The 22584-nt window shown below is 40.8% G+C and overlaps 1 protein-coding gene across 1 annotated transcript; it reads right to left on the bottom strand.

The window, feature by feature from the left end:
• Window positions 1–783: 783 nt before the first annotated feature.
• On the bottom strand, window positions 784–9857 carry WFDC5 (WAP four-disulfide core domain 5). The gene is made up of 4 exons (XM_074227336.1): window positions 9742–9857; window positions 4019–4159; window positions 3775–3915; window positions 784–1224 (listed from the first exon to the last, which is right to left on the bottom strand). The coding sequence occupies exons 1-3, from the start codon at window positions 9824–9826 to the stop codon at window positions 3776–3778; spliced, it is 366 nt and encodes a 121-aa protein (XP_074083437.1). The 5' UTR covers window positions 9827–9857; the 3' UTR covers window positions 784–1224; window position 3775.
• Between the last annotated feature and the right edge of the window lie 12727 nt (window positions 9858–22584).

Genomic DNA, 22584 nt, shown 5'->3' with positions numbered 1-22584 from the left:
TGTAGGTTATGCTATCTCATGTTAGATGGTCTTTCCTGGAAAAATCCTGAATTAAAAAAGAGACTGCAAAGCTACCTACGGGCCTCTCACCTCCAGGGGTGAGTCACACGCAGCAGGGGAGGGGTGTTGGGGAGTGTGCCATGACAGAGGAAGTGTCAACCAGGTTCCCTTTTAGAGGCATTGCAGGAAGAGAGGTGGGTCAAACCCCTACACCTCAGCACCATTTCCAATAACAGCCCTTTTCCTTATCCCTCTTATTTCCTTTGCAAGTCCCAGAGTCTTAGGGATATAAGATCTTAGAGGTGAAAGGGACATTAGAGAGATTCTGGTCCAAGGTCCTCATTTTTTTGCAGGTTAAGAAATTGAGGACCAAAAAAGGAAAAGAAACTAGGTGGCAGAATCAAATTCTAGAGGAAGAGACAGGAAAGTCAGAGTCAAATCTTTTCCCCATACAAATCTCATTTCCTTTGTCTCATTTTCCTAAGAATAGTCCCTACTCACAGCATTGTATCAAATCAGATAAAAATGTAAAGCACTTTACCAGAAAACATATGTAAAACACTGTTATAGCTTAGCATAAGTGCTATTATCATTATTATTTTTGTTATTATCATTTACCCGAAGTCATACAGGCAATCATGGCTGAGATGGGGCTGTAAGTAAGGTCTCTTGATTCCCAGTGTAAGGGTTCATTCCCCACAGCCTCCCTTCACCTTCTTCACTCTCATTCCACATATAGGTTCTTAATCCAAGCTTATCCATGGTCTGAGATACAGTGTCAAAATTTATTGAGGCCACAGTATGGGTACCCCCACATCCCACCCAAGGTTTAGCAGTGGGTCAGAGGAAAGAATTTTCTTCATCTTCCAGAAGAGAAAACTAAGTCTTAGTGGCTCAAGGGACTTGTCCCAAGTTTCACAGAAAGTTCAAGGAGAAGGTTGGAAAGATAACCTTCCATTTCCAGTTTCAGGTCCTTTCACTTCTCCCACTAATCATCATGGAGCTGGTTAAGAGTTTAGAGAATGGCAACCCCCATCTCAGAAGATAATAAGTTATCCCAGGGGATGGCAAGGAGAGGCTGCCCTTCTCAAGAATGGTGGAGTGCAGGAAGGCCTTGGGAGAGAATGACCAATGCAGCAGTGCTGGGGAAAGAGTTGAACATACCCTGCCTCTGGTCCTGCCCCAAGCCTAGTTCTGGGGTTCTGAGAAGGAGCAGGAGTTAGCCTAGGGAAAAAAAGAAGGGATTAGTCCCTGAATAGTCATTAACCTCAACAGAACTGGCCACTATTGGACCAGCTCTAGTCATCTTTCAGAGGAAGACCTTAAAGACCAGAAAGGTTTGGTAAATTGTTCAGGATTTTATGACTAGTTCAAGAGGACTGTGAAGTCTGGAAAAATCCCAAGACTCAATACCCCAGGTTTCTTTTTTATAAAAAGAAGGGGGGTTCTGTAGAGCATTTCTAAAGACCCTTCCAACACTGACATCCTATGTTCTGAGGTTGGAATTGGATTAGGATGACATTTCATGTGCTTTTTAAAAATTTTATTTTAATTTTTTCCAATTACATGTAAAAATTTTTTTTGGTAAGATTTTGAGTTCCACATTTTTCTGCCTCCTTTTCTGCTTTTTGGCCTTTTGCTTTCTGACCTCTCCCCTCTCCCCATAACAGAAAGTAATCTGATATAGGTTACATATATATATATATATATGTATATATATATATATACATATATATGTACAATTATGTTTAATATATGACAACCTATGTTATAAGGTTCCTTCCAACATTGAATGCTATAGCTACTAGAAGGTTCTTTCTAACTCTAACAGTCTATATGTTCTAAGGTCTTTCCTAACTTTAATGTTCTTTTTTCTAAGGACTCTTTCATCTCTAGCATTCTATATTCTGAACTTCTTTCCAGCTCTGCCATTCTGTAATTCTATGTGGCTCTGCCTTCCCTCCAAGATGAGATCTATTAAGAACTACTTTCTCCATGAAACCCTTCCTGATCCTCCTTTTAGGCAGGATCTATTTGGTTTTTTTTTAATGTACTTATTACATTTTACTTTGTACCATAGTTATATATCTATCTTAACCATCTCCTAACTAGTTACTATTATATGGGGTTCTGTGTTCATCATTGGGGATATTAAGATGAAAAATAATATGGTACTGTCCTTAGGAATTCATAATCTCATGTGTATGTGAGGGTAGGGAAATAATGAGTCTTATAAGTAAATAAGTATGATATGTAAGTATAATATGACTTTCTGAGAACATAGGATCACAGAAATTTCAGTTAGAATGTAGGTTTCCAGCCTGGGGTACTTTGCATGAGATTTTCCTAATTGGCAGAGAAAATGATGACTCATTGCTGGGGGAGATGAACAAGGAGGAGCTGGCACAAGAGTTTTGGAGAGGAGATTCTTCATTTCTGCTTTGAGAGAGGACATATGGTTCCAGACTCTCTTTGGGACTAACTGCAGGGAGGAGAGAGAGAGAGAAATGACTTTGAAAGTTTCAAACGTACAGGGGAAGTTGATCCCTCAAAATGTCTTTGATTTCCAGCTTGCCTCCCTAGAGAACTCAAAGAGTTTACCCTTGGATGAGACTGGGGCCTCTCTCTCTTGATTGAGTGAAAATCAGCTTGCTCCTCTTTAAGAAGGTCCTTCACTTAGGTATCTTCTGGTATATTCTAATCTGTAGAAGTTCTGTTTTTATATCCTATCTACCTAAATAAATGGGGCTACTCATTATTCACCATTTGTTTAGCTAGCATTTGGTGGAGAAAAGTTATACTCACAGATGTATATTTGGATTACCCTTCTTGAAACATCGGCAACCGGAAAAGTTATTGGCATTGTTACTTTTAAAGCTAAAAATATCGTGACTCTGGTCTAGGAAGATAAATGTCCAGTACCCTCCTCTCAAAGGTGTTCTTTTTCAGTCAGGAATCGCCAAATTCCTAAGATCTCTGGCCAAGCCTCTCCACAAGCTACATTTAGACAATCCATATGGACAAGCACATATTAGATGGGCAGCACACACACTTGATCTAGTATTTTAGGACAACAAGAGGCTTTATATGTCATCTAGTCTAACCTTCTCATTTCACAGATTGGGAATCTGAGGCCCCAAGAGAAAAATTGATTTTAACCAGTAATATCCAACTAGGAATGAACAGAGTCTAGATTTGAACCCCCAAACTTCTGACACTATGCCACTTACTATGCTGACCTACTATGCCACTCTGCTTTTATTCTTCCCCATCAAGTGCCTAGCATAGGATCCCACCTATAGTGGGATCAGTAAAGGTTTGCTAAGTTGAATTGAAGTTAAATCTCGCTTTTACTCCCCAATAGACAGGACTGCACTTGGCAGAGTTTAAAGATGTAAGAGCTAGAAAGGACTCTGGCAGTTTATTTAACCCAACCCTCTCATTTTACAGAAAAAGAAAGGGGACTGAACCTGAGAGACATCAAATGAGTTGCCCAAAATGCTTCTTCCTCTATAAGAGGGCCCAGGAGCTCAAGCTATAGCTTCACCAAGACCCAATAATTCAGGTTCCCCCACCTCAGGCTTTTCTGGGTATCGGTCTCATTGACCCCAGGAGAAATTCCACTCCCCACCACTACTCCCTCCCTTCTCCCCCTCCCCCCAGATTGTGAGAAAATCCAGTCTTGCTACCAAACTGGGCCAGCCATTATTAGCAACTCTCATAAAGAGCAACTTGGCAAAGAACTCTTTCTTCCCTATGGAGTGAGATAGGTACCTTAGGCAGGGTCCCTGCAGTCTCGACCACAGGCTGCTAGACAGCATCGCTTTGAGCCAGAACAATCTTTGTCCACCTTGCACAGGTGCTGGAGGGGGCTGACGCAGTGCAGCAAATCTCTAGGGCACTGGCCCCGCTTTACTGAAACAGAGAGAGAGAGAGAGAGAGACCTGAGCTGTGGAGCCAGGACAAAAGGGGGATAAAGGAGAGGGGGGGATCCAAAAAAGGCAGAGGGAAGAAATACCCAGGACTTTGGGCAGGCACTGGAGGAAACAGGCCCGAAAGCAGCACTTCTCCCCTCTTGGGCAGTGTTGGTCCATTTGGCATTGGTTTGGGATGGGATGAAGGCATGGCTCATCATCTGGTGGGCAGCCCCCTGATCTCTCTGCAAGAGAATCACAGACAATTAGAATTAGAAAGAAGTGGTGAAGAGTGTGATACTTAGAGGTCATTGAGTTTGATCTCCACATCTGACCGTGTAGGAAAGAGTCCCAGAGAGAGAGAGAGAGAGAGAGTTGATGAAGGTCATTCAGCCTTGGTTTGATTGAGGAGCCATATGTGACAGACACAGAAATGCTTGTCCCTATGTACAGTCCCAGAAACATGTTCACATAGATCAGAGGGTCTAGCTCATTCAATTGCCTCATTTTACAGTAGAGGAAACTGAGTCTCAGAAGGGTTAAATGCCTTGTCCAAAATGACAGAAGTAGCAAGCAGCAGAACTAGGATTTGAAACCCAAACTTCTGAGCCCTTTACTGTTTTCATGCTGTCGTAATGTTTGTCCTTCATTTTCAAAGACGACCACAACATCAGGGAGGTGATGCCATGACAAGCATGAACTAGATTTAAGTGAGGTGGTGCTGCACTAAGTTACCAGCCTCACTTTCTCTTCCAGTCATCTGGATCCAATGACCAGATATGAATCAGAAGGATTGGAGATGGCCCTAGAGGCAAGGTAATCAGGATTAAGTGAACTGCCCAAGATCACACAGTTAATGTCAAGTATCTGAGGCTGAATTCAAAACCCTATCCTCCTGACGCCAAGTCCAGTGCTTAATCCACTGTACCATCTAGCTACCCTACACATATACACATATACTACATGTATTCAGTCTCATATATACATAAACACATTCTATTTAATATACATTTAGTGCCTACTTTTGCAAAACCCTCTGTTTAAATATGTAGTCTTTATATGTATTTGTCATCCTATAGAAGGGCTGGGACTGTTACATTTTTATCTTTGGGTCTCCAACATCGAGCACAATTCTTTGCACAGAGTAGGTCTTTAATAAATGTTTGCTAATTGATAGAGTATACAAAGATGAAAAATTATAGTCCCTATTCTCAAGAAAAAGTTACTTTACTTGAATTCAAATCTTGCCTCAGATACTTCCTAGCTGTCTGATCCTGGGCACGTCATTTAACCCTGTTTGCCTAAGTTTTCACAACTGTAAAATGAACTGGAGAAGAAAATGATAAAATACCCCAAATAGGGTTGTAAAGAGTTGGACAAGGGGCAGCTAGGTGGCACAGTGGATAAAGAACCGTCCCAGGAGTCAGGAGTACCTGGGTTCAAATCCGGTCTCAGAACTTAATAATTACCTAGCTGTGTGGCCTTGGGCAAGCCACTTAAGCCCATTTGCCTTGCAAAAAAAAAAAAACAACTAAAAAAAAGAGTTGGACAAGACTGAAAAATGACTGATAATTAGCTATCTGTGTTTCAAATACCTTGAATAGCATGCTGTCATTCTCATATAATAAACCCAGTATAGTTAGGTGACCTAGGCATTATTTTATTTTATTTTATTTCATTTTAATTTTTTTTAGAATTTTGCAAGGCAAATGGGCTTAAGTAGCTTGCCCAAGTCCACACAGCTAGGTAATTATTAAGTGTCTGAGGCGGGATTTGAACTCAGGTCCTCCTGACTCCAGGGCTGGTGCTCTATCCACTGTGCCACCTAGCTGCCCCACTTAGGCATTATTTTAAATGTTTTAAATGTGATATTGTTGAAGCTACAATATTTTTTGTGAGCTAAACTAAAATAACCTAAAAACCACTGTTTGAAAACAACTTTAGTCAACCATGCTTTTATTTGGCCACCAAAGAACAAGGTGGTTGTAGCCTCTCAGAGTGGGAGGATTTTAAGAACAAACAAGTATTTGTTGAAACTTAAAGTTCCCTTCTCTATGATTTCCCAATACTTTAAATTCAGATTGAATTTTTCCTTTGTTAGACATGTAAATTCTGGAAGTCATCTTTTCCAAGAATGAACTTCTATCATCCATATTAAAAATTCCCCTGATCAGTGTATCTACTTTCTTTGATTATTATCTTCAGAACATCTAGATTCTTAGCGAGCTCATCCTCATCTGCTCTGGTCACCTCTCAGTAATTTTTAATATGAAGCAATTAAACTTTACTTTTAAAATGAGCAAACTAACCAATGCCCTCTGTGAAAGTTCTTTCACTCTTCAATTCATTTCCAATCTCTTTCACTACCTCAAGTAAACTTGAAGGTTTTGTCTGATGGTTGTTCTAAGAAGAATATGTTTTCATGGTGATCTTCAAGCCATGCAGGGAAAAAGACCTCTATTTCTATCATTGAAATACTACTTCTCTTCCTCATAATTGTTTGCAAAACACAAGATGCTGATGGAATTTATCTTTTTTCTTTTATTTTGCCTGTATATATTTCACAATATTCCTTACTATACATTCAGGAACTCTGATATCTCATTCTATTCTAGAATTATTCTGACCATATCCAGGCTGTTCAGTTACATAAAATTTTTGTTCTAATGTTATAATAGGAAGACTATTCTTTTTTTGCATTGCTCTTATTTCCATCTGAGTTTTTCTTCCTTTTGTCCATTTTGTTAAGGGGTATTTAAAATTTTTTAAATAATATTTTTCCCCAATTACATGAAAAACAATTTTTAACATTTCTTTTTAAGATTTTTGAGTGCCAAATTCTCTCTTCCCCTTTCTCCAGTAAGCAATTTGATATAGATTATGCATGTGCAATTATGTAGAACATATTTCCATATTAGTCATGTTGAGAATGAAAACAGATACCCTCCCCTCCCCCCCAAAATGAAAAAAATGAAGCTAGAAAATAGTATGCTGTGATCTGATCTGCATTAAGATCTCCCCCCTTTCTTTTTCTGGAAGTAGATGGCAGTTTTTATGATGAGTTAGGGCTATTTTTGAAAAAAAATTAACATAAATTGGTAAGATGGCATGCAGTAGCATACCACATTTATAATGCAGGATAGGCAAGTATAAATTGATATATTAAAACCCTCACCTAGCTCAAACTAATTGAATTTTGACTTGCATTGAATGTGACCTGATATCATTTTATAATTCATACTAAATTGAATTTTGCATTATTTGAACTCACATTAATCACGAGCAAAGGAGAAATCCAGATAAGTACTTTGGGAAAATTTTAGAGTCCAATCCCTGAAGGAAATAGCATTTGAACTGACCTTTGAAGGAGGAGGTTTCAATAGACAAAAATGAGAAAGGAGTACATTCCAGATATGGAGAATGATGGGAGGAAGCATCAATGGGGGACATAGAAGATTAGTTTAGGGACAAGCAAATAGTCCAATTTGACTGGGAAAAAAGTGTGTGAAAGAGGATAAAGTAAACTGAGTCTGGAAAGATGGGTAAAAGATATATTGTGAAAGTCCCTGAACACCTGGCTAAGCAGTTTTTATTTGATTCTAAAAGCAATAATGAGTTGTTAATGGTTTTTGAGCAATCAGATCTGTTCTTTAGGATTGTTTTGAAAGATATATGAAAGATGTACTGGAGAAGACAAGGGGACCAACTAATAGATTATTAAACAAGACACACACACACACACACACACACACAAACACACATATCCCTGTCTAGGTAATAGAATGTTAAGCACCTTGGACAGAGAACCTGGGACAAAATTCACCTTACTGACCTGTGATGGCCCTCATTATATGACTCTATCATTAGGAATACATTCCTTTAGTTCTTTCACAAATTCCTGAGGGAATGAAGACATTGTATGAGAGAAGTTTGACTGCATAAACAGGTATGGGAGTGGAATGGATGAGAGTGAAGAGACTAATGTCCAGAACAAAATTTACTTCCAGGGCAGAATCATAAACTCAGTCAGTCAGCCTGCACGGTCCTGGTTCTATTCCAAGAAGATCTGGCTGCCATTCAGCTTTGTTGTAATTATGATTACTCTTAATTAAACATTACCCAATAGTCCTCAGCCTCAGACTGTACCCTTTTGCTTCCATTTTCCTTTGCCCTTCCCCTTTGGGCTTCTCCTGGAGGCTTGAAGGATATATGCTAAAACTGACAAAGGCACTATTGACATACTCACCCAGAGTAAGGCTGAAGATCCAAGCATCCAGAGTCACTCAGGTCTAAGGAAGAAGAGGGCCCTATTCATTCAGGGCTCTTCATGTACCATAGGAATGCCTCAAGCTCCACCCTCTCTATTACAGGGATTCCCCAGATGTCCCAGACCTTTTGGAGAGATCCTGAGCTTGTAATCCCCTTTAGGGATGCCATGTCCCATTTCTTCCCATCCCATGGATTCCTGTCCCTAGAGAAAAATGACCTTTCTAATTCATCAATCATAGGATCTCAACTATTCAGTTTCTGAACTTTTATTATCGCCTTCAGTGAAGTGCCCCACCTTTCCTCTACTCTAGTAAGCAATTGTGCAGGCTCCCCTGGCCTAATGAGGGAAGGGGCTAGACTTGGCTCTGTTCTGCTTAGTTCTTAGGAGCTTATAATATAGGTCAGAATATCCTGCTTTGGAGCAAGAGGGTGTGGAAGGCTTCAGATACCAACCTTTATGAAGAAAGGGAGGGACCTGTCAAACAACTTCCATGATCTCAAAAGGTCTGACAACAAGTTGTGCTGATTACCTGTTGTGTGTCCAGCCCTGGCTGGTCTAGGCACAGACTGGACTTGCAACCTCCAGCCTGGACATCTCCCTCCCCCTAGTCCTCAGAATGGATATCAGAAAAAATCGCCATTCACCCCCCCCCCCCCCCCCCCCCCCCCCCCCCCCCCCCCCCCCCCCCCCCGTCAGTCCTCAACATGATCTTCCTTATCCCCACCAGGGAAAGCTTCCTGACCTTCTACCAGTCAGATTCCCAGAGCATCATTCCCAGACAGTTTCCCACCTTTCCTTCCAGACTCTAGACAAAAATCTTCTAATTTGTTCCCAGCCCTCAGAATCCTCTATTCTCATCTCTGGGACATACCCACAGTGTCAAGAGATTCCTGAGTTGGCAGATGGAATTCTCAGTTCTCCCATAGCCTTCATCAGCATACTCCAGGCTTTTAGTACCCACAAATAGAATCACTGATGAATTGTTGGTGCCCTCACATCTGCTAGACTGATTTCCCTGAAACCTATTACAACTACAGAATACCCCATATTTCCCCACAATGACTACCAGTGATGGCTCCATGATCAATCCTATGAAAGGGTCCTGGACCCAGATCAGAATCTAAGAAAGAAATTAAGGGTCTATCTCCCAGCAAAGGCAGCCTCTCCTCCCTTTCCACACATCCTGGAAAAGTATCCCTAGCCTGAGTCCTCCCCACCACGTCCCTATCTTCCCCAATCCATCTCCAGATCTACACACATTCATATGTATATCCTGCACAGAGAGAAAGTCCTCAGAGGGGCAAAGATCTACCCATACATCAATCAAAATATACAGGGACCCATATGTACAGACCCATGTTCAGACATACACAAAGATATAATCATATGCATAGGACTGCACATACTCTGGCATGGCCAGAGGAAACAAGTGCCACTTTGTCTTGGAGCCCAATGTAAGCTATCCAAGCCCCAAGTCTGAGGCTGGGAAGCTGAATGGAGCAAAGCTGGGCACAGTCCCTTCTTCCACTGTCACCACCTCCAGCTACCCAAACTTACCACCTTTCTTCCAGCCTACTATCCCAGGCAGCTGGCTGCCCAGGGCCAACAGGACTGCCAAGAGAAGAAGGCCTTGGGCCCTCATGCCACCTTCTGGGAGCCAACCTGAGTCAAGCAAAGCCTGAGGTGTCTAGTAATGAAGAATTTGGAGTCTAGATTTGTGACTGAGGCAGGGGAGGAGCAGTAGGAAGGAGGGCACATGTTTTCTTCCTCCTGGGACGCACCCTTCCCCATCCTGAGATCAAGATTGGGCCTCAAGGGGAGTAGAAACTTACACAAGTCTTTGGGAATGTGGCCACAGGCAGCTCTGTTTCAACTCCTCCCCTCCCAGGGCTACCTCTTACCTTTTGTTTTGTTTTGTTTTTTTTTAGTTTTTGTAAGGCAATAGGGTTAAGTGGCTTGCCCAAGGCCACACAGTTAGGTAATTATTAAGTGTCTGAGGTTGGATTTGAACTCAGGTACTCCTGACTCCAGGGTCGGTGCTCTATCTACTGGGCCACCTAGCCATCCTCTCTTACCGTCTTGAGACTCAGATTGTCAGTTTGGAAAAGAAAGCCTTTAGGAGAGAATGCTATACAATAAAGAAGAAAAGCTAAATGTGAACAGAAAAAGGCTTCCTGAAAAAAAAAGTCAAGAGTCAGGGGCCTGGGCTATAGTCTTTCTCTAAACTGTGTTTCTTCTTTCTCCTCATTTGTAAGATAAGGGACAGGGCTAGACCTCTAAGGTCTCCAGTTCTATCATTCTCTGCTTCTGTTATCATCAATACTGCTAAAAGATGGCAGACATTTGAGTTTTTGAAACAAAAGGAGGTGACCATCTTGCCCATTTAGTTATCTGTCTAGAGAACAGAATGTAAAGAAATTAGTTTAGATGAACTTAAGGTAATTGATGTAGCAAGAAGGATTCAGATTCAGGAGATTTGTTCAGATTTAGATTCTGATACTTTTTAGCTCAGTGATAATTAGGCAAGACTCAGTTTCCTCATTTATAAAATAACAGCAACAATAATAATAATAATAATAATAATAATAAGAGTCAGAGAATCTTGTTTGAATCTCAAGTTATTTACTAGTTGTATGAGGTTGTCTTTGCCTATAAAATAAGGAGGTTGAATTCCATGACTTGTCAGAAGCCAGCTTTTACTCATGTCTTGAGGAGTATTTGTTCGATTTTCAACATTTACAGTTGTAGCCAATACTATAAACCAAGGCTTTATTTATTGTTTTATTGACTGCCTAGATTTAAGAAAATGATGGGGAAAATGTTGATCAAGCAGGTTAAAACTTAAAAGTAGGCTGGGCTTACTTTTTTTTCTCCTGGAAATCTGGTTGTTAAATACAATACAACTACTTGTGGATAGTATTACACTTGGAATCAGGCAGATGTGGATTTGAATCTTACCAGTGATATTTTCCAACTATGTAGCTATGGATAATCTTCTCTGAGCCTTAGTTTCCTCCTATGTAAAATGGGGGAAATTATATCTGTGTCTCAAAAGTCTGTTAACATATTTTTCTACATATAGTCATATACATACACATATATTTGTCTCTGTTCTATTTATGAATCCTATTACTTATGATCTATACTTCAAAATATTATATATGTCATTGTGAGCCATTAAGATATCACTATGAGAAACTCAGGTTACTTCCTGACACTAACTTCTACCAGAATTGATTGGGTGAATGAGACAAAGCTCTGGAATTTCCTCCTCATTCCTGGCCTGTAGGAAGTGGATTCCCACCTTGTCAGCTGTAGGAAGAGCATCCTACTGAATCCATGTAGAAGTGAGACTCCCACTGTATCCATGGCCCTGTCACCTTCCAGTCCCTTCCCCATTTTAGAGATCTTGACCTTAATGACACCCCAAGTGGTAGCCAATAGAGGTGAGCTTGAAATAACCTTCTTTCTAGATCAGCTCTCCCAAGGACAAATGGGATTAGGACCATCTACATTATGCATGTGGCATTCAAATGCCTCAATTTTAGAACTTTGTGATTATTAACAGGGCTAGACTCTGATGATTAGCAATAAGTAAAGCTGCCCCCCCATCCTCATCTTAGGGTCCTTTCCTCAGACACTGAAGGATCCTGAAAAGAAAATTTTACTCTTAGCACCAGGCCTAGAGTCCTCAGGATCTCAGATAATCATATTAGTTAGCATTTATGTAGCACTTTAAAGTTTATAAAGCACTTTACACACACACACACACACACACACACACACACACACACACACACATATTTTTGGGGGAGACAACTGAAATTAAGTGACTTGCCCAGGGTCACATAGCTAATAAGTATCTGAGATCAAATTCAAATTAGGGTCTTCCTAACTCCAAGTCAGCACTACTGATGACTATCTATTTCTTTCTAGTAGGAAGCTAGGGTATGTATTGACTTGGAGATAGAAGATCTTAGTTTGAATTCTATCTCAGATACTTACTAGCTGTGCCCTGGGTAAGTCACTTAACCTCTGGTAAAAGGAATAGAGTATTGTCAGCTATAATTTTGAGAAGTGGCCTACCCCAAATAGATTTTGAACCAGAGACATCATTTAAAGATGTGAAGATCTTCCTCTGCGTTACACTAACATTTTATGTTGTGGATATTATATTTGTCAGCTGGAAACATTCTATGTTCTAAGATTCCTTACAACTCTGATATTTTAAGATTCTTTGAAAAAGCCTTTTGTCAAAGTTCTAGTTGGCTGTCCTAGTGCTGGGCTCCCCTATGGGATGAAGGTGCTGGCCCTAAAGGGGGGAAGAAGGGAGGAGAGTGATAGAAATCAGCCCCATCGACAGAGAGGGAGAATTGAGAAAACCTGAATCAGAGAGCCAAAGTTTTAGAGCTAGAAGAGATAGACTTCGGAGATCATCTAGTCCTCATATTACAGAGGGGGAAACTGAGGCACAGAAAATCTTAGTGACTTGTCCAGTGTTATACAGGAGAATGAAGTAATGAAGGCAATAATTGAACCCAGGCCTACTAGCTCAAAATTCAGTGCCAGGTGATCACACTTCTATGGCCATTAATCACTTCATTTGTACAATTCAATTCAACGAATTCTATTTTCCTAATACACGTTTTTCTATGTATCTGAGTGGAGGGGTTGTATCACTGGCCATGACTCTCTTCAGACCTCAGGTCTCTGATATGAGATCCTTTCAGTTGGTTTCCCAGCTTGCCCAGTGGTCAGGGAAGGGGCAGAAAGGGATAATGAAACAGAGACTCTGGTCTGGTTCCTGACCTCCTGGCCAAATCTGCTGGCCAATACTCCCTGATGCCTGCTAGATGCTCCACTATTGTTCAGATCTGAAGATAAACTCTCTTCTTTGTCATCATAGATGCCTCTATGAGGCTGGTGAAGGAGAAAACCTGTTTTGAAGGGACAAAACTCAAACCAATAACCTGAACCAAATGTTCAATGAGGGGTATACCCATTGAGGACTACAGGAGATTAGATAAATTCTTTGGGATCAAGATAACATATCAAAAAGGAAAAACAGATCTGGAATAAAAGTTTAGAGGAACTGTTCAAAGTCTATTGAACAAGCCACTTAACTTTTTTGACCTCAATTTCTTCATCTGTAAAATGATTCTCTCTAAATTGTTGCAACAACTTGTAGAGGACAAGGACTGTTTTTCATTTTTTGTCCTTGCTCCTGAGCACCTTGTATATCTTAAATATTTAAGATTTGTTGAACTAGACTGAACTGGGTCAGTGTGTTAGAACTGGAAAGAACCTTATACAATGGGATAGAAGAGAGATTATTGAGTATTTTCCTATCCTATTTCTTAGATGAGGAAATTCCAGTCCCATTGTAAGCCATTTGCCCAACCTCTCACAATGACTCACACTCACATTATACTTTAAGGTTTGAATCATTGATTACAGTTTTTATAACTACAAGGGAAATATAAAGGCTATATGAGTGTTTGTGTGTGTGTGTGTGTGTGTGTGTGTCTGTATGTGTAAATGCAGCTGACATAGGGCTTTAAGATTTGAACAGGACTTAAACCCAGGTCTCCTCACTCCCCTGACCATTAATCCTTCAACCAGTTTTCATGAATTCCCTCTCAAGGTAAATAATAAACAAATTAAATATAGGCCAACTCTCCCTTCAAATGATAAATTGATGTTCCAATGTGGGGAAGGGCTCAGAAAATAAAAAAGTTTATATAAGAAGAACAATGGGATCATCTTAGCTTTCTCCTTGGGAATCTGAGATTCCTCTGAAGGATCTAGGTGGTGTAATGGGTAAATCACTGAACTTAGAGTCAGGAAGCCCTAAGTTCCTAATCAGCCTCAGACACTTGTACCAACTCTGAGTCCCTAGGCAAGTCACCTAACTTTTGTCTGAGGAAATTCCAGTATTTTCTACTGTAAAATGGGAGCTGAGGGGATTAAAGGATCCTAGATCTGGGCTAGAAGAGACCTTGGACAAGTTGCCAACACCCACATTTTAAAGGAGGAAACTGAAGCCCAAAGAAATTAAAGTCATACAAGTAATAATGTGAGATTAAATGACTTGTCCAAAGTCACACATATAGTCATTATCTACAGAAATGACACTTGCATCAGTTCCTCTGATTTCAGAACAGCATCTTTTCCCATTATATCATAAATCAAGGAATGCTTTCTGAGGGAGGTAATGACACTATCTGAGTCTTGAAGGATGAGTAGGATTCAGGTTGTCTTCAGGTTCCATTTTCTGGGTACAGCATTTCCTATTTCAGAAGTATGGATGGTGTCTCTTAATTTAGTCTAGGAATGAAAGTTTTAGGGCATTCTAAGATTAGAGTTGGTAGGGAGAAGTCTTGCCTTCATAAAATGCTAAACTGGAAAACATCTTAGAATTTAATTTTATGTAATAGAAAAAAGCACTGGATTTAGAATTAGAGGCCCCAGGTCCCAGTTCTGCCATTGACTAACCTTCAACAAGTCACTTATTTCAATAAGCCTCAGTATCCTTACCTACCCCAGGAAGTTAACTATTTGAATTGTTTACCTTGCAGGGCTATTGTGAAGCTTATATGACATAATGTGTGCAAGGTGCTTTGTAAGTCTCTAGAAATTTAGGGCAACTCATGATACTTTATTAATATTCCTTTTACCAGAAAGGAAAGGGGAAGGAAAGGGAACACATATGTGCCAGACAGACACTATTCTAAGTGCTCCAGAAACATTATTTAATTTTCTCTTCTCAACAAAACTATGAGGTAGGCACTCTTGTGATTCTCCTTTTATAGTTGAAAAAACAGACAAAGCCCTATACTCAAAGTCATAGGACTAGCAAGTGTCTGTGGTTGGATTTGAACTCAGATCTTCCTGACTCCTGGCCGAATGATTTACCTACTATGCCCCCTGGATCTCTCTAGCTATTTTTTTTTTAGGTTTTTGCAAGGCAAATGGGGTTAAGTGGCTTGCCCAAGGCCACATAGCTAGGTAATTATTAAGTGTCTGAGACCAGATTTGAACCCAGGCACTCCTGACTTCAAGGCCAGTGCTTTATCCACTATGCCACCTAACCGCCCTTTCTCTAGCTATTTTAAAGAAAAAGTAATGAAAACAGAATAACCAAATAAATAGCAAATAAAATTATACACAGAGAAGTGTATTCTTTCCTCAGATTATACTACCAGTCTGAACGGGAACACGTGTAAAGAACAAGTATAGGCACAGTGACATGCTTTGAGAATTCACATAATGATGATGATGATGATGATGATGATGATGATAATAATAATAATAACTGATGTTTAGATGGCACTATACGAAACAATTTACAAATAGTAACTCATTTGAGCTTCACAGCCACCCTTATAAGTAGATTCTATTATTATCCCTATTTTGCTGTTGAGGAAACTGAGATTAGGTCACACAGTCAGTAAAATGTCTGAGATCGGAGCATGAAAAGTCACAGGAATATTCTCCTCTGATAGTATCTCCATCAAACCACCTCTCTGACTCTGACATGAATCCTGGCCAATGGCCAGTGGAGCTGCTGATGTCATCATTTGCTCTGTTGATGCCCTCCCAGAAGAGGTTGGCTTGTAGCAAGGTCATCCCTCATAGGACTCTCACCATAGGGCTGCTTTCTTCAAGTTGTCTGCTGCTCTCTACTGGCATTCTATTGAATTTCACTTGTTGTGACCTTAATTATAGAGAGGGACTTTTGGATTTCTAGCCATAGCCTCAAGTTATTTCAGATTTTTAAAAAATGAGTTCTGGTGCCTCATCTGCCTTCAGAGAGACAGATAGAAAAAAACAGCAGAAGGTTTGGGTTATGTTATCTTCTTTTTTAAAAAAATTTTACTCCTTTGTACCTCAGTTGCCATCCTCTTATCACAGTTTACTATCAGATTTGGGTTGAGAAAATTCCTTTTGACTTTTCCAACCCCCATTATTTCCCTTGTAGTCCATCCATAACCCCCACTTAGCAAGATCAAAAGGAAATGTATGGAGACCTGAGAAATTTTTATCCTGTATTACTAGTATCAATACAATTAGTCTTCCTTGGAATTCTAAGAAGCTTTGGGACACCATATAAAAACTAGGAGACTAACAACAATTTACCTTGTGGGAGTACTTTTAATATATAAATTCTAGCTTTACAAAGTGCCTTTTTTGGGGGGCAGAGCCAAGATGACGACATGAAGGGAGCGAGTCTTAGGAGCTCTCTGATAAAAACTCATAAACTAAGGACTCTAACTAAACTTTCGAGAGACAGAACCCACAAAGGGACTCAGTGAGGCAGTTCTCCTACTCAAGGTAACCTGGAAAAGAGCAGAAAGGCTCTGCTCCCCGGGGCCAGAGGGGTGGCTCACCAGAGGGGTGGCCCGCCAGAGCCAAGGAACTTCAGCCTCCCGCAGGCAGCCCCAGGGCGCTGGGGGCCGCAGCTCGCAGCAGCGGGGGAGTCTCCTGGGCTGCACCCCAGGGAGCACCTGCACGGAGTGGGGGAACAGCGGGGGACCTCTGCCGGGGCGAGCACGTGGAGCCCAGCCCTCAGGGCACACAGCCAGCAGCCTGGTCTTTCGGAAGCCTAGACCTGGAAACAGAAGCAGGTGGAGCGGGTAAGCAGGAGCCCCCAAGGGCATGAGCCCATTAAGCTGAGGGAGGGGAGTGAAAAGAGAGAGACTGCCGAGCTCTGTCCTCTGTCCCTGGAACAGGACCCTGGAGCTCTGACCACATTCAGATCCTGATCCCAGTCTAGGCCCCCCCATAGAACAACAGGGCCCCCCACCTTGGCCCCGTGGCAGAGGGGGGTGCTTATGTTCATTCACAGACCAGGAGGGTCTGAGACCCTTGTGGGAGTGTCCCAAAAGCTCAGGAAGCACCCCCCAAAAACAGGCTTAGGCTGGGAAAATGAACAAACAAAGAAACAAGAGGAAGACCATTGAGAAATATTTTGCAAATGAGCCCAAGAAGGATCAAAATACTCAGTCTGAAGATGAGGAAGCACAAGCTCCTGCATCTAAAGACTCCAAGAAAAACAGAAATTGGGCTCAGGCTATGAAAGAGCTCAAAAAATACTTTGAAAATCAAATGAGGGAGTTGGAAGAAAAACTGGGAAAAGAAAGGAGAGAGATGCAGGAAAAACATGAAAATGAAGTCAGCAGCTTAGTCAAGGAAATCCAAAAAAATGCTGAAGAAAATAGCATGCTAAAAACCAGCTTAGGTCAAATGGATAGAACAGTTCAAAAAGTTATTGGGGAGAAGAATGCTTTAAAAAGCAAAATTGGCCAGATGGAAAGAGAGATAAGAAAACTCTCTGAGGAGAATAAATCCTTCAGACAAAGAATAGAATTCAGGGAGACTGATAAATTTACCAGAAATCAGGAATCAATACTTCAAAACCAAAAAAATGAAAAATTAGAAGAAAATGTGAAATATCTCATTGAAAAAACAACTAATATGGAAAACAGACTTAGGAAAGATAATTTGAAAATTATTGGAATACCTGAAAGTCATGATCAGGAAAAGAGCCTTGACATCATTTTCAAAGAATTACTACAGGAAAATTGCCCTGATATTCTAGAAGCAGAGGGCAAAATAGAAATGGAGAGAATCCACTGATCCCCCCGAGAAAGAGATCCCAAAAAACCAACCCCCAGGAATATAATAGCCAAGTTCCAGAACTCCCAAGTCAAAGAGAAAATATTACAAGCAGCCGGAAGGGCACAGTTCAGATATCATGGAGCAGCAGTCAGGATCACACAGGACTTAGCAGCAGCTACATTGGAAGCTCGTAGGGCTTGGAATACAATATACCGGAAGGCAAAAGAGCTTAGAATGCAGCCAAGAATGAACTACCCAGCAAGGCTGAATGTCCTCTTCCAGGGAAAAAGATGGACTTTCAATGAACCAGGGGAATTTCAAATGTTCCTTTTGGAATGACCAGAACTGAACAGAAGGTTTGATCTTCAGATACAGGACTCAGGTGAAGCATGGAGATTGGAGGAAAGGGGGGAAATATGAGGGACTTAATGAGGATGAACTGCATGTATAGAAAAATGGTACTGATAATATTCATATGAACCATCTCAGTTAATAGAGCAGGTAGAGGGAGCTTTTATAGTTGAAGCACAGGAGAAAGCTGAATTCGAGGATAAAATATGGTGTAAAAATGGAGTCAATAAGAAAAAAAGGGAAATGGAATGGGAGAAAGAAAAAGGAGAGGGGGAATAGTCCAAGCTATTTCACATAATAAGATTTTTTTTTTATTTCAATGAGCTATTGCAATGATATGGAAGGAGGGAGGCAAGGGGGAATGAGGGAACCTTTGCTCTCATCAGAGATGGCTAGGAGAGGAAACAGCAAATATACTCAATGGGGTATAGACAACTGGAGTAAGAAGGAGGGGGGAGCAGGGGGAAGGGGTGGGGATGTGAATAAAGGAGGAGAGGATGGACCATGGGGGGATAGTGGTCAGATATAACACATTTTCTTTTTTAACTTCTTGCAAGGGGCTGGGATTGGATGGCCTGCCCAGGACCACAGGGCCAGGTGGATTCTGGGCCTAAGGGGTGGTATGGGGGCTCAGGGCTTCTTGGCCCCAGGACCAGGGATCTGTCTGCTGCGCCACTCAGCAACCCTACAGCAGAGTCAGAGTGAAAGGAGAGAGAAAATAGAATACATGGTAGTGGAGAAATAAGAAAGGAGGGAGTTGCGATCAGCAATGGCAATGTTGGAAAAATATGGAAGTAACTTTTGTGATGGACTTATAAAGAATGTGATCCACTCATGACAGAGTTGATGGTGTTGGAACAAAGACTGAAACACATTTTTTGTTATTATTATTTGGGGGAGGGTGCAGGGCAAGTGGGGCTGGGTGGCCTGCTTGGGGCCATATAGCAGGGTGATCATTGGGTGTCTGGGGCCGCATTCGGACCCAGGTGCTCCTGGCTCAAGGGCCAATGCTCTGTCTGCCACCCAGCCACCCCTACTATTATTACTATTTTATTTTATTTTGGGTCTTTTTTTTCTTCTTTTTGGTTTTTGCAGGGCAGTGGGGATCGGGTGGCTTGCTTGTCATATGGCTGGGTGATTATTGGGTTTACGAGGCTGAATATGGACTCGGGTGCTAGTGGCTCCAGGGCTGGTGCTTCGTCCATTGTGCCACCTGGCCATAGCTACAAATATTACTATTATTTTTTTAATTTTAATTTTTATTATCCCCCTTTTACTTTTTTGCCCAAGCAAGTCTATCTATATTCATGGGGGAGGGGTATTTTGTTTACTTGTAAACAAGTATATTTTATTAATGTAAAGAAAAACATTTGTACAAAATGAGAATAAAAATAAATTTAAAAAAAATAAAAAAAAAAAAAAAATAAAAATAAAAAACAAAGTGCCTTTTTCACAACACACCTGTGAGGAAGGCATAGAATAAATTTTATTAACAGACTTCAGAGGTTCTATTCAAAAGGGGACCCATGTGAATCCGACAATCTGAGTAGGTCCATCAGAGTTATCTCTCATGATACCGAAGATGCTAGATTACATTTGCTTTCTAGTTCTCAGAGTCTGGGGATTGATATTGAGATCCATGTGTAAGATACTTTCTAAAGATACCTCCTTCTCTGACATCTTGGAATGAGATTTAGAGACTGGGACTTTCAATACAGCCTATAGTAGTTATTTGCTGACCTATATGCCCCAGTAGAATTTCCTGCTGCGTCTATCCTCTGCTAATTCTGATAGCCCCCCATTTGATGGTAAAAATGTCACTATCTTCTCATTGATCTCAGTGTTTATATACCACAGCATAGCAGGCAAAGCCATAACTGGGGCTTTGCTCAAGGTCACTAAAAGTGAAAGGGTGCTGATAGCACTTGGCATTCCTTCAATAATCCAGAAACAATTTAGATTAGCACCTAGTTAGCAAAAAAAAAATAGTTGAAATTGGAAACTATCAAATGCCTTCCTTAATTATATTGTCACATCTCAGCTCATGTCCTTCTTGTCCCTACCCTGGAGGGTGTGTATTTTCTGTCTCAGACACCTGTATCCTGGTCCCAGGGATTGAGATTTTTTTTATTCTTGGGATTGGGGTGAGGGTTGCATTTTTTCCCACTTGATGTTTTCCACCCAATGACCATCTCTTTTTCTTTCACTCAAACCATTATTCCCCTAGGTCCCTTGACCTCCATACCTTTGAGATTCCATCAGATCGATGCCCTGTACTGACTGTGCTGACTCCTCTCCCTTTCCATCTCCTCTAGTCAGGGGATCAAGTGATTACTGAACAGCAGACACTATGCTAATCTTGGGATACAAAGAAAGGCAAAAATAATACCTGTTCTCAGGGAACAAATATTTTAATTGGAGAGACAACCTGTAAATAATGAGGTACATTTAGAATTTATACTACGTAGTTGTTGAGAGGAAGGTACCAACAGCCGGGAGCATTGGCATTTCTTGCAAAAGGTAGGACCTAAGCTGAGTCTTGAAGATAGCCAGGGGGAACTAAGAGCCAGAGATAATGTTTCAGGCATGTAGGATAGCCAGTGCAAAGACTGAAGAGGGAATATCATGTTCAAAGAACTACCACTAGATTAGCTAGCTGAAATATAGAGAGCACAGAGAGAAGTTAAGTGTAACAAGATTAAAGATAGGAAGGAAGCAGGTTTAAATGCCAAACAGAAGAGTTTTTATTTTATTTTAGAGATAATAGGAATTTACTGGAATTTATTGAGCAGAGGAGACTATGTGACATGATCAGACCCGCACTTTAGGAAGATCCCTTGGACATCAAAAGGAAAATAGATTGGAGTGAGAAGAAACTTGGGATAAGGAGACCAGTTAGATGATCATGATAGTCCAGGTGAAAGATGAAAAGGGTCTGAGCAGAGCTGAGTTGGTAGCTGTGTGAGAAGGAAATATATGCTGTATAAGAGATGAGAAGGAGGTAGATGGTAGAAGTGAAACAAAGGATTATCATTTGACAAGTTGGGATTGATGGTAAGTCAACAGGATAAAGGATTGGAGAGTAAAAGATACTGTAGAACTTCATTTTGTTATTCAATAAAATCTAGATGGGGAAGGGAGATGAGTAGAGGCAGGGCAGCGGTGATAAGAGGAATGGAGAGAATAGAGGTCATTGTGAGGATGAAGACTAGAGTTCCAGGTCATAAAGCACAGGGAAAGATTGAATTATAAAATATTATAATCAGATCATACTATTTCCAGTTTTGTGAACAAGAAAGTAAACATGTATGTGTGATGGTATGATCAGGGATAAGATCATCTCTATGTGTTTCTGAGATGGAGTAGAAGAATGTTGCTGTTCAGTTGTTTTGGTGACATTTTTATGCTCCCTATTTGGTGTTTCCTTGGCAAAGACACTTGAATAGTTTGCCTTTTCCTTCTCCAGCTCATTTTACAGATGAGGAAACTGAAACAGGATTAAGTGTTTTGCCTAGGGTCATACAACTATCTGATGTTAGATCTGAATTCATGAAGCTGGAGTAGGAAAACTCCAGGTCCAGCATTGTATCCATGGCTGCCATCCAGCTGCCAAAATAAAATATAAAGTACTCTTAAAAAAATGAGGCTTCAGAAGGAAACCATGTCTCAGTAAGGGATGGAAGATGGAAAAAAAGGAAGAGGTTTAAGATATTAAAGATGGTTATTAATTATGGAGTAGGCATTACAGAGAGCACAGTGGAAAGTGTGGAGAGGGATGTTGGAAGGAACAAAGTTGAGGTTGATAAACTCAAAGGAGCATCACTTTGAGGATGGGAACAGAGGGTTCAGATTGACTGGAACTGGGCAGCTATAAAGAGATAAGCTAACCATCAAAGAGCGTATCTAGAAAGAATATCAGTGGTTGGGGGGTGGCTAGGTGGTGCAGTGGATAGAGCATGGGCCTTGGAGTCTGGAGTACCTGAGTTCAAATCCAACCTCAGACACTTAATAATTACCTAGCTGTGTGGCCTTGGGCAAGCCATTTAACCACATTGCCTTGCAAAAAAAAAAAAAAAAAAAAAAGGAATATCAGTGGTTGGAAAGAAGCCTGTTGAGGGAGACATGAGATTATATTGTTTAAGGTCTTCCCTTGAGATTCTCTTTCCTGGTAGATGGCAACACTATTTTGTGAGACCCCACCTCACAACAGATCAGAGTTTGCAGGGGCATAATAGCCTAATCAGGAGGCCAGAATGCCTTTATTGTCCTAAAGGAGATTGGGGGAGAGAGAAGACAGGGTCAGAATCATGAAAGATTTGCTAGCTATAGCAAAGTAAATTTCCTAATGTTTACTGGTGAATTGAATATGAGCCTTCCATTTTGTTCTAGTACCAACTATAAACCTACCAAGGGACTACCCTAAATCAG

This window comes from Macrotis lagotis, chromosome 1 (assembly GCF_037893015.1).
Source record: "Macrotis lagotis isolate mMagLag1 chromosome 1, bilby.v1.9.chrom.fasta, whole genome shotgun sequence".
NCBI lineage: Eukaryota > Metazoa > Chordata > Mammalia > Peramelemorphia > Peramelidae > Macrotis > Macrotis lagotis.
Note: the sequence above shows the minus strand (reverse complement) of the source record. Positions and strands in the feature narration are given on the sequence as shown.

What these genes read in the sequence shown, in the direction of transcription:
- WFDC5 (XM_074227336.1), bottom strand. Translation starts at nt 9,826, where the DNA reads ATGAGGGCCCAAGGCCTTCTTCTCTTGGCAGTCCTGTTGGCCCTGGGC. An exon ending in AGTAGGCTGGAAGAAAGGTG is followed by an intron (nt 4,160 to 9,741) that starts GTAAGTTTGGGT and finishes ATTCTCTTGCAG; the next exon opens with AGAGATCAGGGGGCTGCCCA. An exon ending in GTGCCTGCCCAAAGTCCTGG is followed by an intron (nt 3,916 to 4,018) that starts GTATTTCTTCCC and finishes TCTCTGTTTCAG; the next exon opens with TAAAGCGGGGCCAGTGCCCT.